The 18,721-nt window shown below is 47.3% G+C and overlaps 8 protein-coding genes; 5 read left to right on the top strand and 3 right to left on the bottom strand.

Moving 5' to 3' along the window:
• Positions 1-907: 907 nt before the first annotated feature.
• FFUJ_06458 (uncharacterized protein) lies at positions 908-2,176 on the bottom strand (the record flags this gene model as incomplete). Its single annotated transcript, XM_023579786.1, has 1 exon — positions 908-2,176. The coding sequence occupies one exon, from the start codon at positions 2,174-2,176 to the stop codon at positions 908-910; it is 1,269 nt and encodes a 422-aa protein (XP_023432559.1).
• Positions 2,177-2,652: 476 nt separating this feature from the next.
• Positions 2,653-5,074, top strand: FFUJ_06457 (uncharacterized protein; the record flags this gene model as incomplete). XM_023579785.1 has 7 exons in its annotated part: positions 2,653-3,077; positions 3,639-3,789; positions 3,840-4,105; positions 4,169-4,542; positions 4,594-4,635; positions 4,681-4,838; positions 4,892-5,074. 7 exons carry the CDS (start codon positions 2,653-2,655, stop codon positions 5,072-5,074), a joined length of 1,599 nt encoding a protein of 532 aa, XP_023432558.1.
• A 614-nt stretch (positions 5,075-5,688) lies between these two features.
• FFUJ_06456 (uncharacterized protein) lies at positions 5,689-9,763 on the top strand (the record flags this gene model as incomplete). XM_023579782.1 has 8 exons in its annotated part: positions 5,689-6,057; positions 6,111-6,303; positions 6,353-6,601; positions 6,652-6,825; positions 6,881-6,905; positions 6,963-7,562; positions 7,622-9,647; positions 9,731-9,763. 8 exons carry the CDS (start codon positions 5,689-5,691, stop codon positions 9,761-9,763), a joined length of 3,669 nt encoding a protein of 1,222 aa, XP_023432557.1.
• A 95-nt stretch (positions 9,764-9,858) lies between these two features.
• Positions 9,859-10,236, bottom strand: FFUJ_06455 (uncharacterized protein; the record flags this gene model as incomplete). The annotated part of the gene is made up of 1 exon (XM_023579781.1): positions 9,859-10,236. The coding sequence occupies one exon, from the start codon at positions 10,234-10,236 to the stop codon at positions 9,859-9,861; it is 378 nt and encodes a 125-aa protein (XP_023432556.1).
• A 761-nt stretch (positions 10,237-10,997) lies between these two features.
• On the top strand, positions 10,998-12,209 carry FFUJ_06454 (uncharacterized protein; the record flags this gene model as incomplete). Its single annotated transcript, XM_023579780.1, has 1 exon — positions 10,998-12,209. One exon carries the CDS (start codon positions 10,998-11,000, stop codon positions 12,207-12,209), a length of 1,212 nt encoding a protein of 403 aa, XP_023432555.1.
• Positions 12,210-13,460: 1,251 nt separating this feature from the next.
• FFUJ_06453 (uncharacterized protein) lies at positions 13,461-14,324 on the top strand (the record flags this gene model as incomplete). The annotated part of the gene is made up of 1 exon (XM_023579779.1): positions 13,461-14,324. The coding sequence occupies one exon, from the start codon at positions 13,461-13,463 to the stop codon at positions 14,322-14,324; it is 864 nt and encodes a 287-aa protein (XP_023432554.1).
• Positions 14,325-14,585: 261 nt separating this feature from the next.
• On the bottom strand, positions 14,586-15,317 carry FFUJ_06452 (uncharacterized protein; the record flags this gene model as incomplete). Its single annotated transcript, XM_023579778.1, has 1 exon — positions 14,586-15,317. One exon carries the CDS (start codon positions 15,315-15,317, stop codon positions 14,586-14,588), a length of 732 nt encoding a protein of 243 aa, XP_023432553.1.
• Positions 15,318-16,545: 1,228 nt separating this feature from the next.
• FFUJ_06451 (uncharacterized protein) lies at positions 16,546-18,309 on the top strand (the record flags this gene model as incomplete). XM_023579777.1 has 4 exons in its annotated part: positions 16,546-16,839; positions 16,891-17,211; positions 17,292-17,911; positions 17,958-18,309. 4 exons carry the CDS (start codon positions 16,546-16,548, stop codon positions 18,307-18,309), a joined length of 1,587 nt encoding a protein of 528 aa, XP_023432552.1.
• Positions 18,310-18,721: the final 412 nt, after the last annotated feature.

Raw genomic sequence — 18,721 nt, 5'->3', positions numbered from 1 at the left:
TGTGTTGGATCCTGAGAGTGGTTGGAACTCGTAGTCTTTCGAGGATCCAAGGGGCTCAGCCAAGAATGACACATTTGAGGATTTCTTGTTGCCTTTGATATTGAGGTATATTATAGAGCCCAAAATCCTGGTCGAGCTAGTGTTAATAGGAATGGAAAAGAATGTCCCCAGGCGTACAGCTCGATTCTTCTTCGGTGGTCGTAGGATGATGATTTTGGTCTTGATTTCGATATTCCCAACACTGAATGACAGATACTCTTTCCAATCTTGTAAATTAACTGCGAGGAATACGGATGAGAAGTAGTAAGTACCACTAGCTCGTGATGCTTTCCGGATTATAAATCCAACTTGCGAGCTAGGTTTTGTGTTAAGGCCTTGCTTCTGTTGTCTTGTGCCTATAGAGGTCAACAGTATATCCAAAGATCGCACTTGGTTTTAGTCACCAGCAAGGTGTTCAGTAATTTGATCAACATTCTCGATCTTCTATGGGACGAAAAGCATTCCACAGCTGTCCTGAATAAGTACACAGCTAACGTTGAGTTTCAAAGTCTTGGTCTTTGATCCAATGCTTGCTGATCCAGCGAGTTTGACTTTTTCGGAAGGCAGACCGATATCCCTTACCTGAACGGAGATTTGATCGATTCTGCCTTTTAGATCATCATGAAAGGCCAATTCTCTAGTGAACTGGTTCAAGACTCCGAGGTGAGTGAGAATAGTTGTATTTCGGATAATTAAGTTTCCCGTAGACTGCTAGATAACGACTTGCGATACATCCAGCTCTGGCCAGAGGAGGTTGAGGCCAGCATTCACCATAGTAGTGAGTGCACTAGAGAGTAAGAGATTAATGGTTTGTTGAGAGTTGCCAATGATGTGATATAGAATATCACCGAGTGTTTTTTTGACTGCATTATCCTATGGATCTGTCTTTATGCTTCGTGAGGTACTTCATACTTCTCTTCCGTCCATAGTCCTTTTCATTAGTCTCTATGACGGCCAACTTCTCCATTTCCTGTTCCTCATCGTCATCCACCTCAGGAGCCATCTCCTTCTTTGGTTCTCTCAACTTGAGGGGGTCTCTTGGCTTTGTAGCTGACCGTTTTTTGACATCAGCCATCTCCTCCACAACATTGTTATCACCATCCCCTCGACTGATACTGCGAAGCGACTTGGCAGTCTTGGTGACATTCAGATCGCAGTTCAGATAGCCAGCCCCCTCTCTGCTTCGATTCCAGGCCTCAAATCCAAGAATGTACAAGAAACTATCCATGATGCGGTCTTCCCACTGGATGGGATCGAAAGCAGCCTTGGAAGAGAATACTTGTGCCGCAACTAAGGCTTTCATGCATTGAGATATCTCTTTCTGGATTGCCTCATTCGTGCTTGGTAATTTGCCGTCATGAGCTTCGATGTACGACTGGAAGCGCGAAAGATAGCTGTGGAATGCTATAGGGACCCAGTACTTATAACCATCTTCAGAGACGAAGTCTTCACGAAAGGATTCCATGGCTCCGAGAAACCACAGAATGGAAAGGATAGCATCGATGACATCCTGCCAGTCTCTGTTCAGATGTCTCCACCGCGATGGATCTATCTCACGTTCTTTAGGTGGGTTTGTTTGCGGCAGCGTTGCCAATCGTAACAGTACATCCACCTCTCCGATTGCGATGAGTCCCTTGATGCCCGTGATCCGTTCAGTGCCGCTGAATACATATGAGTTCGTTGATGTCCATCGCGTGATCTGCATCGCAACTGGTCGCAGCTGTTCTCTCCCCTTTACAGCTCGACTGAGCGGTACGCTATGAATCGCATCGAGAACTGTGTCTGAGAAAAGCTTTGAGTCTGAGGTAATATCTCTCGGCCGAGAAGTCTGAGCTTCGCCCGCAGCTACTACTTTAGCGGCCAGTGTTTTGGCGAAACGGCGGACGTGGGGAACCCATTCTTCCCGTGATTCGCGTGGCACAATGATAAGTGGTTCACGATTGCCGTGTTCTGCTGCGAAGGATTGATAAGAGCGTTTGTACCATTGGTCTTGACGTTGAGAGTGAGTGGCGACCACTTGAAAATGCTGCGACAATAGAGCCTTAAGCTCGTCGGGGATAGCTTCAAATCCCTCCATGATCAGTTTTCGGTAGCTGGTATTGCTGAGATGAGTTGTTTTCAATTGTGCGAGGTCCATTCTGCTTACGAGTGGTTCCTCTCTTTTTTATAGCGTGTTGGTCATGGCTGCTCAGCCACGCCGCTTGACTCATCTGACAAGAAACCCGTGTTAAAGCTTTAAATAGATCCGCTAGCGCCTACCACTCTAGGATTCTTAGCGCGAGCCAGGATAAACGGTTTACAGATATATGATCAACAACTAAATATTAAATTGAGCGGAGCATATCAGCATCTTGAATTATTTCTTCCCTGGCTGTGAAATAGAGCACCTCTATCCATCCAAGACTCTGTCATTGCTCTATTCTAAGCACGCGACAATACCAAGTCCCTTTCCGTCGATCGCCGCCTGCATTCCGTTGATGCAATGGCCCTTGTTACGCAAGTTTCAAATAACGAGGATGTAACCAGCCGTGCTACATATAATGTCTGTCTGATTCCCTCTCATCGTGGATAAACTCATCTTTCAATCTCATTCGCAAAGTGCTAGTGAAAAAGATGTCGTTTGGATACGGTGTCGGCGACGTTATCGCCGTGCTAGGCCTCTTCGAGCGTATTGCCATCGAGCTGCGAAATTACAAGGACGCACCTCTGCAATTCCAACAACTCCGTGCCGAACTAGATCTACTGCGGGGTACCTTGAAGCGTGTCTTGTCCCTGAAGCCGGAGGGTGATGCGGAGTGCGAAACTTTGGAGCAGATCAGAGCCATCGCTATCTACTGTGTTCAACCTTTACAGTCCGTGGCTGACAAGATGAGAAGCAAAGAAAGCAGTTTGGGTCACTTCAGAACAACCAGAAGTCTTGTTAGTATTGGGACAAGACTTCACTGGTCTATGATTGATCAAACCGATGTCGAGGGACTCAGAAAGGTTCTTCTGTCCCAGATGACCGCCATCAACACACTGTTGAGTATTCAGCAACCGTGAGCTTCCTAGGAAATTTCAGACCTGTTCCCGAACGATTGACTTAGAGATAGGGCTCGGATCCAGCGGCTTGTACTACAAATGAAGGTTAGCGAGAATCACCAGACGTTGTTGATCGAAAAGCATACAAACGCCATAGCGGGACAAGCGTCCAATATCCTGAGTATTAGATCCAAAACCCAAAGTACAATCGACGCTTTGGCATTGCAGGCCAGTGTGAAGGCGGAAATTCATTCGAAGCAGGCAGATGAGATCAACCAAAGCTTGACCTCTATTGAACAAAACATGCGTCATATGACGCTGAAATGTGAATAAGGCACGACTGTTGTCCGTCGTCAGGCCATCTTCATTTCCCGGCAAGTTCAAAACTTGTTTCATCTTATGCAAGACATGAAGAAACTTTTCAATTTGTACATACCCCTCTTACAGAGTTTTGCTCTTTGGCTAACTGACTCGTGGTCTTGCAAACTGCTCGAAAAGAATGCTGCAAGCGATAAGCCGTAACACGTGGGTTCCTACTGACAGGAACACGAAACCAACCTATGCTAACAAGAATCCAGGCGCATGCTACTTGATATACGTGGGCAAATGAAACGTATGATACGCGCCATTAAAGCCATACCACTTCATCTCACGCTCGACATTGTCCAGCTAGACGATGTCCATGGAGAGAGCTGGGCCCTGCCACTACAGGCGTGTAGGACCTGTGAAGTAAGTTAAACTGGCCTCAACAACTGAGAAGCAGTGATTAATAGTCAAAGTCCTTTAGAGAAATTCTCTTGTTCGTTGTGTATGCAAACAAAAGACCCGGAGCGAACTACATCACACAGAATCTCTCCGCGGTGACGCAAGCGAAGACTGGCAAGGGAGTCGACCAAGAGACGTGGGAGGCCATGATAAAACCAGGCTTTCATATCGAACAGGCGGTAATACTCAAGGGTTCCCACTCTTCCAAGAGATGCCTGAACCCAAAGTGTGCCGGGATGCTTCAGGATGAAGTCCTCGAGTTCGAAGACCGCCAAGTTTGGTGAGCGACATAATCTATGAAATTCGCAGTTATAGGCATTCTACTGATCAGAGAATTGGACAGCAATCTTTGTTCCCGGTCTTCAAAGACAGCTTTCACAACGACGCCATTAATCGGCCTATGCAATGAGGCTCCCTACTCGCACCACCCAGTGGAGCGATTCACAAGTCGAACTAATACCAAGGGAAGTTTCGGCCCCCAGCTACCTCCCATATCTATGGATGAGCAAATAGGAACTTTTCTAAGGGGTAAGCTCTTGCAACCTGCAGAGCCTATACAAGATATTGAGCAAGCCTATCGGCGACTGGGCGAAGACCCTAATCACGCCATGGCAAACGCATATGTCGGCCTTGCAATGCTTCTTGCAATAGGGGAAACTAGATCTGTCGATCAAATTGATATTGCAAGAAATCATCTAGAAGTTGCTGTTGAATCAGGTAATAAGACTCAATACACTTCTTACAGCCCGACGTTCTAAGACTTTTTAGATAGCTCGACCCCCGAGAACTGGTACCTGCTAAGTCGGGCATGTATGAAAGCAGAAGAGTACGAAAGGGCCTAACAATGCCTACAAGCCGCGATATATCAAGAAAGCCGATGTCCATCGTTCTGGATCACACTTGGGATTCTATACTTCAATATCGGTCAAAGTAGAGATTGCCTCGACGCCCTGACCAAAGCCGTAGAGCTAAATGCTCATATCTGGGAGCCTTGGTATAACCTCGGCGTGTTGGTACGTCTTTTCTTGTCTTGAACAAACATTATGTATTCTAACACTAGCTGCAGTATGACAGTTGCAATGGCCAGCATTCAGATGCCGCTGATGCCTTTTATAAATGTCTCGAGCGGAACCCAGAGCTGTGTAATGTCCGGGCACGACTCGAAGCTCAACAAGCCTACGCTGGGGATATAAATGATGAGTTTCTAGGTGATACGTTGATTCACGAAGGTCGACTCACCACTGGATGATTGGCATGGATAGTAGAGGAAATTCGCGGCGCAGATTCTGTGTCTGAATCTTGTAAATTCCGCTTCAAATGCTATATATATTTCGGTCTTCCTTGGAAATCAGTGGTTTTGACAAGTTTGGCTTCATCGATACAGACGCTGCATGAACATGCTTGTCTCACAGCAGCGAATAGTCCACATCACCCAAGACGCCGAAATGCTGGTCCTGCAGGGCATCGACCAGTGAGAAAAGCTCTTGTGCCATTGTTCTACAAAATCTATGAAATGCCCTTCTTGTATGGTACATGCAATAGCCTACAAAGCAGGTACAATATAAGCATAAAAAAGACATTCGACCTCACTTTTTTTTTTCTCAAAGGAAAAGACGAGCCGTTGAGTCAAGCCGCATTTCAGTGGCTTCAGCTAAGGCACAAAACTGGTGGTGGCTGAGTCTTGAAAACGCCTTCCCGCTGAATTGCCCAATCATACCACGGATGCAAGCGCGATGATGGTGGCTGCCGCAGACTGCACGTGAGGCCTCTCTCTGATCAGGCTGTGAAGTCAGACCTCCTCCTTGCCCATTCCTCTCCGTGCATCAACAGAATATTAAATGCTTCGCACGCAACATTGGAGCCATGGAACTTTCCCGACCCGCGGGCGCACAAATCGTTGCCGCTTCTCGATCTCGCGCTGGCAAGGATGCTTCAGCCGCACCTGTCGAGGAGCTTGAGGGAACTGTCGCGGGGTTTCAAGCCATCTTGACCGACGACGACCGCAAGAAGTTGCAGCAGCTCAAAACTACGTCGCACGACTCGCAAAGCATCATCGCTTTTACGGCCGAGTTGGATCTTCTAGACAAGAACAGGCGAGGGAAGAGTGTCGCCTCGAGACTGGCTTCATTCTTGCAGACGATTGAGCAATTCACGCCCATAGTCGACACGTACATCCAATCGAATCCTGATATCGCAGCACTAATTTGGGGCTCGATCAAGCTTACATTCATGGTAGGAAGGATACGACGTCTACGTACCGCTGACTGACAATACTATCGTGATAGTTTCTGGCCAACTTCGCATCCTACTTCCAATCATTTGTAGAGCTCCTCCACGGGTTCGGTTCACTGTGCACGCGATTCGCCCAGTACCAAGTGATTTTTAATGAATCCTCACGTCTGAGGAGATCCGTTTGCGAGTTTCACACTTCAGTTATTACTTGCTGCCAGCAGATTGTCTTGGCAATTCGGCGACCCTGTACGTATGATGGAGGGGTTGGTGAAGGGACGCGCTAATTCCGTTTTAGTGAAGAATCAGCTTCTAAAGGCAATCACACAATCATTCCAGTCCGAACTCCGAAGCTACGTAGAAGACATCAGGGCGAAAGCAGAGGAGGTACAGGGCGATATTCAATTGGTCAAGGCTCAGTGTGACCGCGAGGAACAGCAACTACAGACGACAGAGCGAAAAGAGGCTACAGACCATCGGAAACGCTTTAGAGCTTGGGCTGCCGAAATGGAAATCTTTCAAGCGCAGCGAAGACGAGATGCATTAGGTTGGGCATGAATGCTCCTTGCCGAGAGTCAAACTAACTCGCAATTATAGAACAAAGACGGCGTCGCCTTCTTGAGGACTTATCGTCATTCAACTTCACTTCGGCCTTCAACAGCACACGAAACAAGCGCCATATAGGCACGGCCAAATGGGTCTTTGACACTCCGGAATTTCAGCAATGGGTCAAATTCAATGGACCTCCCGTTCTTCATATCACTGGCAAAAGTGAGTCATCTGCTACTCACAAGAGCGAAAGACTGTAGCTGACTACTGTATCAAGTTGGGTCTGGTAAAACAGTCTTGTCGTGAGTAGTTACCCTCCAGGTGCTCAGACCCACAAATCTTACCATTACCGACCCCAGGTCCTCGATCGTTGAGAAACTGTCGCAGATCCGGCCACCCCAACAATTCGTGTCGTTCTTCTTTGCCCGATTTGATGATCCGCTTAGCCTCTACGCTGAGACAATCATACGTTCCTGTATTCAACAGTTAGTATCAGCCATCGACATGGACACTCTTGACCCAAAGGTCGTTTCTGCACTTGACGAACAGCTCTCTCAAGCCAAGCTAGCTCTGTTCTCCTTCGAATTTCTTTCAGATCTCTATTTGTCTGCGGCCAAAGCCATCAAACAATGGTTTATAGTCATTGATGGCTTGGATGAGTGTAGCACTGATCAACAGTCCAAGCTGCTAAAGTTCTTCCAAGGAATTATTTCCAGGAATGATACAACGAGCAACATAAGCGTTGTCTTCGCCTCTCGAGAGACATGCACCAACACAATCAGAAGCATTTTTCCCCAGTCGCAACGACTGGTTACAGGCCTAGAAAGTACTAGCGTCGACATCGATTCATATGTTGACGACATCATTATTAACAAATTGTCAACTGGCGAACTGGTTGTTAGTGACCCCAGGCTATTGAAAGAGATTCTGACAACAATTGCTTCCAAGGAGCAGGGAATGTGAGTATCCTTCAGCTAATTCAAAACTGACAGAACTAATGATTTTACTTTGCGGTTAGGTTCTTGTGGGCCTTTTTTGTGATTGAAGATATATGCTCTGGGAAGACTGACAACGAGATTCGCCAAGCGCTTCAAAATATCCCCGGTGACCTTCCGGCGACTTTTGACCGTGCGCTTAGTCGCATTGTTCAAAAGCGCAATCAGGACACCGCCAAGAAGGCCTTCATGTGGACAAACGCAACATTACAGCCATTGACCTTGTCACAACTCCGCGAAGCACTATCCATCAAGCCTGGCCAACATACTCTGCGACAGGAGGATCTTATCAGCGGAATAGAACGATTACCTACTTGGTGTGAGAACTTGATTTATGTGGAGGAAACAGACAACACAGTTCGCTTCAGCCATCATTCCATTCAGGAGTTTCTCTTGGCGTCAGATTCAGGTGAACATGAGGCCCTCCACATTGACCCTGACCAGTGCGATAAGCTTGCCGGCGAGGTCTGTATCACTTATGTCAATCTCGACAACTTCCAAACGACGCTAGCAGAGAGGAAAAGGGAACCGCAGACCCCATCCGCCCTGAAGATCGACCCAAGTGGAATAGCCGAGCAGACGATACAGTCCGCCATTCAAGGTGGTGTTGGAACCCGTGTCGGTCGCCTAGCTCGCCAATTTGTCAAGACATCAAACACAAAAAAAGCCTCAACACAGCGCGAATTTTCCCTGAGCTCTCCTATGCCAGTTACTGGTAAAGCCCAAGGAACCACAGACTACCCCTTTCTCGAATATGCGTCGGCGAACTGGTTCAAGCATACCAAATACATCAGCAAAACGGAGCCAGAGATCTGGAGGCTCTTCGGTCAACTGGTCCAAAAGCCCGCTCAGCACTCGCAAGACGAGCCTTGGCATAGTGCGGAATGGAAGAAAGAAGCCATAGCGGGATTTACAAATCATTACGATCCAATATCAGAACGTTACTTCCATGCGATGAAGACAGTGTGCATTGGCACGTTCCATGAGTCAGACAACGAGACAGATGCCGGGCCAAACTTCTCTAAGCTCTGCCTTGCTTTCGATTACGCTGAGCGGAATGGCTACTACGCGCTCGCATGCCGATCCTTCCAGTTGTTATTAGAATATTCTTTGATGGAACCAGAGCTAGAAGAGGTCATTTGCATTCTATCTGTGAACAAGAATTACGAGACCTGTCAAAACGGTTGTGCAGGGTTGATAACGACACGTCTCAATCATGGTCAACTTATCACAGAGCTCAGGAAAGCGATCGCCGAAGGGATTCCATACTTCCCACCACTACCAGATTACGGGTCACATCCTCTATGTCACTGCGCAGACCAGCCTCCTCATGAGTTGAAACTGGATATTTGCCAGGTGTTGAAATCAGGCTACAACCCAGCGATTCAACGGCACTTGCGGCCTTTCGCTATTGTAGCAGAAGCATTAGGGAATGAGGGACATCAGAATATTCCTAGCATCTTGGTTTTGAGCAAAACATGCAATGAAGAAGAGCCTAATGCTTTATTAAACGCCACAAACATTCATGGGATGCATTTGATTGATATACTCACCCAAGGGCTTCTATCAACTGAAAACTTGGGCAACAACATGGTCGCATTTACCGTCGGCAGATTTGTGGGGTATGGCACTGCACCAACCCGACCCCAATACCAGCAACGAAAACCATTGGCCTCGTTGCCTGATTCGGCAGTTAATACCATCCTTCTTCTAAATTCTTTGGATACATTGTACCCCTCTAGTGAAATTCCTGAACTTCCAGGCTCTAAAGAGCTTATAGATTTACACGGCGAGACTATCACAGCGATGTTTCGAAGAGTCGTTATCCCTAAACTAAGGTCGACTTATATGGCATCGTATATGGTTCAGTGTCTTTTTGGGGACTTCCTGAATTCTGATCTTCAACACATTGCCCATGCTCACGAGGACTCATTTAGAGAAGCTGTGTGGAATAATAATTGGGACATTGCGGCAGCTCTACTGAGCATTCAGCCGACTTTCCTTGATAAGTTCACTGGCCGCGGCTACTTCACCTCTATCAGAGAAGCTGTGCGCTGTCCCAACTGCTGGCGATGCACCCAAAATGTGGTCAGGCAGCTAACTTCCGGCGAACTGCATCGGTACTTTTTTAGGTTATGTGCGAACCATGTCAGCGTTTTCAATAAGATTCCTGGTGCACTTGGAGGTATATATAATGTTGACAAGGGCACTTTGCTGTGCCCGGGATACAGTACAGATGCGTTGCCGAAACGAGATGAAATTATGCATTTCCCCTTATTACATCCTTCACCTGCTTCGTCCTCTCAGAATCTGTCTGATCTCCCGTATTAACAGTCCCCTCCTTCTCCACCATCATAATCACAGCATTCTCCGCCACAGGCTTATGCGTGACTCCCTTTGGCACAACATACATATCCCCCTCCTTCATAACAACAGGCTCTTTGTCTTGGATCTCAATCGTCAATTTTCCCGAGAGTAGATAAAAGAGCTCTTCAGAGTCGGGATGAGCGTGCCAGATAAATGAACCGTCGATCTTGGCGACTTTGACGTGATGGTCGTTGACTGATGCGATGAGACGTGGGGACCATTTTTCGATGAATGAGGAGAGGATTTCGGGGACAGAGGTTGTTTGAGACATGGTTTCGGAGTTGAGGATGTAAGCGGTTGAGACGTGTTGTTTTCAGTCGAGACTTTTGGCTTAGAGCTTCAATCAGAATTGAGAGAGAACTTGGTGGTTTGAGTTTGGTGAGATAATAAAAAGTGTATTTGGTGATTGGCGACTTATATAAGGCTGAGCTTATGGGGATGGTCCCCACTATGTCGTTTGCAAGGCGCAAGGGCGTGAGATTTGTGGATGGGAGGAGGGTCTCGCTAATTTTGGCTTACAATCCGCACTTTGCTATTGGTTCATCCTAACTTGAGGCTCAATCGCGACAGCTTTGACATTCTCTCTGAGTCCATATGTTCATTACACTTTCTCAGCAATCTACTGTTATTTCGATTAATCTCACAAAGGTGACGCCTTATATACCAAAACCACTCTGTTACCTGTGTCGAAGCCGTGGTCTAGTGGTATCTGTCCTAGAACCTATAAACCTTCTCTCATTCCGCACCTAGAAATCTTCACCCATTAGGCTGCTCTTCGATTTTTGCCGTTCACGAGTTCGAACACTTCTTCAGCAAAAGTCCCTTTATTCCGAATGTGTTACTTCGAGCGTACTAAGGCTTATATCTCCAAAGCCATCGCGAGTCTCTCCTCAATTCTATATTTATACGATTAAGACTTTAGCTGTTCTCATATACTTCATAAGCATAAAGTTTATTAAATAAAATTATATAACAGGCGCCGTCGCAGATTTCTAAAAACTTGTTTTCCTTCTTCTTACATATTTGGCCAGCATGGTGCGTCACCAGCAACTTGAGCGCGATCCAGCAACGCGAAACCTCTTCAAGAAAAGGATCACGACACTGAAAGGGTTTCGCCAAATTTTCGAACACTCATATCTTCTCGCACTCGATACAGAACATGTTGCGATCACAAGTGAAAGAGATCGTGTTCTCCATCAAGTTGGACTGGCGTTCACCAAGACACTAAAGTCTAGACATCCTGCATGTCCAGGGCGGGAACCTGGACTGATTAAACCAAGGCGACGACTTCGTTACTTCTTCGAGGATAATAACATGGAAGGACTCACTTTGAATGTCAACACGAGTAAGGAGCTTGGAGATGATGTCCTTCGCGTCGGTCGTCGCGTTGGTGGTCGTGTTGGTGGTCGTGTTGGTTATCTCAAAGGAATGCCTACTCGTCGCCCCCATCGCTTTGGCGTGGAAAAGTCCCTCGATATTGAGGATGTGGAGCCTTTCATCGAAGACTTCCTCCAGGAGTTACCCAAGGACAAACATCTGGTACTCATCGGCTTCGGGATGGAAGCAGAGTGGACTTACCTTTCGACAAACTCTCCAGCTGCCATACCTTTTTTCTCAGCCTGGATAGATCTTCGCGACATCGTGGTAGACATCGCCTCCTCATCGACTGTCTGTTCCCCAAGTCTGTTTACTCTTATAAAACTCTTTGGCTACTTTTGGCAAGATGTCAAGCCAGGGAGAGCCTCAGCCGACAATGCTGGCGACGATGTCGTCACAATCTTGGCACTGGCGCATGCTCTCCTTGATGAGAAGAACCACGAAATGCTCCGATTCGAGCAGGAATGCTTCAGAATATCTTGTTCAGGCAGAATTGGGTCTTTCTATGATGCCTCCAAATGTTTCATTGCAACCGTCAGAACCGAAGGAAACCTCCCGCTCAGACTTTCTTCAAGATTCAAGCTTGCGCGGCAATTTTTCGATTTTCATCCGATGGGCACTGCGCTAATGTCTAGTGAGATGGGGTTAGTGGCTTTTCGGAGCCAAGATGGTGTCGATCGTTTTATTGGCTGTGTAGATGGGATGGTGCTACATACTGGCGAGACCCTTTCAGCTCAACGATATATCCATGCCAACCCAAATACGCCAGAGGACGAGAAGTTGAAAGAAGAGAAATGTATGATGAGAAGGATAAAAAAGGAAGCATGCGAAGAAGAAGTGGTGGAGTTGGGGGATCTTTTTTCCTGATTTCCCATTATGTTGGTTGTCACAGTTCAGTCAGAAACAAGAATATTGATTGATGTTACGCTCTGTTGTTTCATTAATGTCTAGTTTTATATTTGTAAGCTCACATCACTACTTCTATATCACACTAACCTCTAGTTTTCATTTCCCAGTACTGAGATAGACGGAGCTATTGTCTCTCAGTATTTGCATCGTGGATAGTGACGCATGAAGCTGTTCCATCGTGATCATCTTCACTCTTAGTGGGGTATGTGCTAAGCTTTAGTGCCCCTAGCGTCAGGAGACAATTGGGCCGCTGATCGCCACGAGCTTGCCATACCCTAAAGCATCGAATTTGCCCGGACATCCATCCAATACTTCAAACTTAGGTTACAAAACGGCCATAGAAGTTGACATATTATTGAGACTGAACTCCGACAATTAATTGCCCGTTTTAAAATTATCTCCATTATTGAGGACGAAAGCCCAGTGCTGATTGAAGGTTGAGGAAACAATATTCCAACCAAAAATGGGTGAGAGTGACTCGATGGGCCCACAATGGGTTCAGCATCGGTAATCTTTGCTGCTGTCTGAATTTCTGTCAATTTAATTCCACCACAGTAACACGCCGCCATCGCTGGTGTCTGATGGAGCTCTATGCCATGTTATTACAGACGTGTTTTGTTGTTGGTTGTTCCCTGCGTTGGCAGGATATTTCAGGTAAGAAAATGCCTTATTGGCCTGGACTAGCCAACTTCAGCAAGGCCCCATTATTTTCGCGATAAGAACCTCAGCGCGTCGCTAAATGCGACAACCTTATCGCATCCCCGGAACATAACGGACCGTAGCTCCCATGTTCCACTAAACGACTTTAGTAAGGACATGTTTGGTTTGACGTTAAGACACGACGGCATAACGGAGGTCTCTGATCCGATAACTATTTTTATGAGGCTATTGGGCATTTTTCAACCTGAGCTGAGCTTGTGAACGCCACTTAATTTCTCATCCAAGGTAAACTCAGGGGAAACGGCGCCTAGCGGAGGGCGGCGTTGGGGCTGGCCCGCAAAAGAAACGAGCCAAAATTCAATAGTCTCCTCCTAGCTTCATGCGCTTGGAAATTTCCATCATAGCTGCCGATCCTTTATTATTGCGATGCGCAATGTTTATAAACCCAAACGCGCTGTATTTTGTGATGCATTCTGTTTCTTCTTCAGTCATCTTTTAGACCAGTCACTCTTTTAACAAGATATCTTCGATATCACCACGTTCGCTACAATGATCTTCCCCAACTTCGCTGCCGGCCTTGTTGCCGCTCTTTCTATCTCTGGTGTAAACGCTGGTCTTTGCCGTCCTAGCTCGCAGACCAGCGTGGTGGTTTCGTCTGGTAGCACTACGGCTAAGACTGCATCTGAGACTTCAGCCACGCAGACCGTTGTTGGTACCACTACCACCAGTGTCGAGACCTCCGAGACCACCACCAGTGTTGAGACTGGTGCTGAGACGACCACGAGCGTTGAGTCTGGATCTGAGACCACTTCCCTACCAATTGTCTCTGACACCACCACCGCTGAGACATCCTTGGCTACTACTACTGCCCTCACCACCTCTGGTATCGATATCACTACCGACGTGACCACCTTTATCACCTTCACCGCCACCGACACAACCACTTCTGAGCTGGCGACAACCTCTGCTTTCGTCCCTGCCGATCTCTTCCCCTGCGTCACCAACGAAGACTGCAATGCTTTCGTTCAGCTCTGCGATGCCGTCCGCTGCGGCTGCATCAACCGCAACTGCGAGCAACTCACAGGCACCACCACTGCCGAGCCTACAACCACCGCAGCTGTCGACGAGGAAACAACCACTGCCGCTGAGGCCACTACAACTGCCGCCGTCGAGGAGAACACAACCACCGCCCCGGTTGAGGAGCCTGCTACAACCACTCAACCCGAGGAAGTCGCCACTACTCAACCTCCTGCTCGTCGACGTGCCGTTGCTGTCCCTGTTCCCGAGGGTGCGCACTACTGCGATGTTACTGAGGATTGTGGCGAGAAGACCGACATTGATGGATACAGCTGCGAGGTCTTTGGATGCACTTGTCTTGAGAACTCTTGCGTTGCTGAGGTGCCCAACCTCTGACGGATGAGGGTAGCTAGCCCGATGTACATTACTTAATTGTGGACGATATACGTCAAACATGAATACCTTTCTTACCCCTTTGGCGCAATAGTGAGATGCTATTATTAGACATGGCTGCCCATTAATATCATCGGATAGGTTCAATTTCTAGTGCATTGAGATGTTGATAATTGATTATTTGACCAGCTTTTGCTTGCTTTCACTGTGTGTACAGGGGTGCTTCTAATTTCATAACCCGGCTTGATTCTATATGCTAGCTGGCTATACAAACAATGGCAACTTGATGTTTTGTGCCTTCATGATATCGTGGCACTCTCTTGCCAACCCCCTTCCCTCAGAAGATAAAAAGTTCTCATCAAAACTGACCTCCAAAAACGACTTCTTCCAATGCTGCCAATGCTCGAACATGGTGGCCGAGATATCGTATCTCTTATCACGCCGACCTCTCACTCCTCTCTCGAAATACTTGATCTGATTCGAATCTAGTGTTTCCGCCAGTTTGGATCCTGCAGTCTGCAACCAACCGTAAATCTCATGGATAACGAACTCGAGGTCTTCGTTCTGTACACAAACAAGGTTGATCGTGTTGTACGCCCAAAACTCCGTTATTCCTGGAATCCCGCGGAGATACATCTTTGCTTCCACCATCCCTGCTCTTCTGTAGTATTTCTTATCTGCTGAGAAACCTTCACCGCTACGCTCGTAACAATCACACCTAAGCGATTCGTAGCAGGATTGCCACATATTGTGAAATGCAGGCAGCTCACACAAGGAGTTGCTGGGCTGTGGATCCGTCACCCACCAGGGCCTACTATTCCTTGATGGCAGAGATTGAATCGCGACGAGGAGATCAACTATCATGTCGCAGTCGTCATCGAAGTGTAGGAGAGTTAAGGCAAGAAGCTGCCAAAGTTCATTACGGCGCCTCACATCTCCTGGGTGTTGGTGCGATAAACCGGCAGTGATAGCTCGGGCGGCCGACTCGGCGCTCATCGTTTTGTTGAGATAGTTGCAGAGGGCTAGACTTTCATCGAGTTCGTGGGTGCTCCTGAGATTTATCTGACAATCGGATGACAAGTTTTCAATTCGCCTGGAGTCCCCTTTTAGTACTTGTTATTTTGAGTTGAGAGACCCGAAAGCTAATGCTTGCACCGCGCACCTTGCCTCGCCCTGCCTATCAAGGTTGGGCCTGATTCTAGAAACAATCCATTCATCTCGGAAAGACATGCCCAGCCCAAGCGGTAACATCTTTGTGTCTGATGAAAGGCCTGGGTGAGGGTCTAGCTTAAGGGCAGGCGCTTCGTGTCAAACGACCCAACAATCTTGATAACGAATGTTGGTGGCTAGGGAGTTATTTCTGCTGCGCCTCCAATCTGCGGAGAGGCCACTCGCGTCACGTGACCATATACTGATGCTATGGTCACATAATGCCTAAGAATCGCATTGTATAGCAGCTGTATTCACATAGTTGAAGAAAGCTCTTTCACACTCAAATGATATTGGAAATAATGATATGATCCCTAAATTGGACTCTTACGGATTGGCAGTCAGTCTCACGGCACTGCCATCGACCCCGCAAGCCAGCGTAGCCAGCCCTACCGGTATTTCATCGAGTCTCCCTTGCGAAGTTGGGGGCCATGCGACCTCGCTGTAATGTCTCGCGTGAGAAAGTGGTGTAACACCACTGAAACATTTTATTCGCTGCAAGAAGCCTCTTTCATCAGAATACTGTGTGGTTGGCTATCATTATGCAGTCAGCCATATCCATGATCCAATCGTTCAGCCGCATCAGCTCATAATCCGAAGCCCTTGTCCCGCAGTTTGTGTGTCTTCCGTGGCTTCCTTGGGGGCTATGCTGGTGTCCCTTTGGCCTCAGATCAAGCTAAGACCTGAGGAGGGTTGAATGGTTCTAAAAATACTACCATATCTAGCATCTGCACACCACAAATCAAAAAATTCTCTTTTTATAATTGATCTCCCGAACTATGAATATTCGCTCAGCCGCAGAGCCTACCTTAGCTGACAAGCCATCCTGCAAGCCTCATCACACCGTCAAGGACTTTCGGTATGAAGTGACACGAGCTGCCGATGAGCTGTACCACCAGCTCCCGTCATGCTCCGCCACGTCAGCTATTCGCCATGAAGCTTACGAGTTCATAAATGCCCCAGCTCTTGCCTTATCTTGCTCTCCGTACGTATTAGTTACTCTACAGCGATTGCCATGTCTCTCAACACTCCCGCTGCAGGGCAATCTGCCCCAGTGAACAACCCGGAGGCTGTTGCGTACCAAGAGCGTGATGCGTTATACAACTACTCAACTGGTGTTGTTGATGTTCCACAGGGCTACAAGTATCGCCAGTATCGCATTTTCGGTTTCACGCTGCCTTGGTATGCGTCGCCCAAGATTCAATTGGGTATGGTTGCTTTTGTGTGTTTTATGTGCCCTGGTATGTTTAATGCGCTCAATGGGATGGGTGGAGGAGGGCTCAAGGACACCAAGCTTGTGAATGATATGGTGAGTGGCCATCACTGACTGGCGTCATCATTTACTAAACAACTATCGCAGAATACCGCCCTATACAGCACCTTTGCTGTTGTCGGCTTCTTTGGAGGCACGTTCGTCAACAGGCTTGGTGTCAAGTTGACACTGGCCTTTGGTGGTATTGGCTATGGCATCTACACCATTAGCATCCTGCTCTATACGCACTACGAAAACGACGTCAAGGCTTTCAACATCGTTGCAGGCGTGCTCCTTGGTGTATGCGCAGCTATGCTTTGGACCGCCCAAGGAACTATCATGATCTCGTATCCCCATGAACATCAGAAGGGTCATTACTTCGCTTGGTTCTGGGGAATTTTCAACTTGGGAGCCGTCATCGGAAGCCTTGTAAGTTTCTTTCTCGGCCTCTTTGTCTCGTGTATCCACTCTTCAACCAAGTGGCATGTCGAGGCTGACAAACTCTGTAGATTCCCTTGGGTGGCAACATCAACACTGAAAGCAATCAAGATGTTAGCGACGGCACATACATCGGCTTCATCGTATTAATGTTCTTCGGTGCCGCATTAGCCCTCCTTCTCTGCAACGCAAATGATATCATCAGAAAAGACGGATCATATGTGATTCTGATGAAAAACCCAACATGGCAAAGCGAGTTCTACGGGTTGTACGAAACCATTCGCTATGAACCATTCGTTATCTTCTTATTTCCCATGTTTTTCTCATCTAACTGGTTCTATGTATATCAGCAAAATGTCGTCAATGGTGCATACTTCTCAACGAGGACCAAGGCGTTGAATAGCCTCCTGTACTGGCTGGCGCAGATCGCAGCTGCGACCATATGGGGGTACCTTTTGGATTTGGAATATCTTCGTCGATCTGTAAGAGCCAAGATTGCATTGATTGTTCTTTTTATCATGACTTTCGTTGTCTGGGGAGGAGGTTTTGTTCACCAGAGAACATATACACGAGAGATGTCGCAGGCCGAGGGCTTTGACACGGATTGGAGGGACGACGGGTATGTTGGGCCCATGTTCCTTTACATCTTCTACGGCTTTTATGATGCAGCTTGGCAAGCTACTGTTTATTGGTAAGTCCATCGTTCTCATCTGGCTTATGGAAACTAAATGGTCAAGGTTCATGGGCGCTCTCTCAAACTCAGGCCGTCGCTGCGCAAACTACATCGGCTTCTATAAGGGCATTCAATCAGCCGGCGCAGCCATCTCCAATAATCTAGACGCAAGAAAAGTATCATTTGAGGCACAATTTATCAGCAACTGGGTGCTCTTAGCTGCCTCGTTGATTATCGCATCACCGGTCATCTTTCTCAAGATCCGAGATCATGTCGGTTTGGAGCAGGATCTTGAAGGGACAGATGAGACTATGGCAGATGTTGCACCGCATGTAGTCGCCAACTCGGGTCATGCTGGGGACAATTTTGAAAGTAAGGAATCGAGACGAAGAGTTCCTGGATTTACTGCAGTCTAACTGTCATTTCAGTGGAACTCGATGAGTTTGATGTATCTACGAAACTATTACGTCGATGGTGATACAGTAGTAGTTCGTGATGGGGATATGATTATAATTGCTCGGATACCCTTTTGAGATTTGTTATGTTTTGAGGCGGATAGTGGTAAACTGTATAAGAATTGGGGATGTCAGACGAAATGAGAGATCTGGTCAATCGAGTTATTTTGTGCCAATGACATTGCACAGGATGTATCTCGTTTCTCCCGTCTAACGTCATCATATTGGGCGGCCACTCTCGACAGCCTCAAACACGAGCCCATGCCCGCCACACTTTATTCCTTTGTAACAGCATATCCGAAATCTTGTGCGACAAACAAAACTTGCCACAATCTCGATGCCATCAATTACGTGTCCTCTTATGCATCATCTC

The sequence above is a fragment of the Fusarium fujikuroi genome, chromosome FFUJ_chr06, assembly GCF_900079805.1.
Source record: "Fusarium fujikuroi IMI 58289 draft genome, chromosome FFUJ_chr06".
In the NCBI taxonomy this organism is placed as follows: domain Eukaryota; kingdom Fungi; phylum Ascomycota; class Sordariomycetes; order Hypocreales; family Nectriaceae; genus Fusarium; species Fusarium fujikuroi.
Note: the sequence above shows the minus strand (reverse complement) of the source record. Positions and strands in the feature narration are given on the sequence as shown.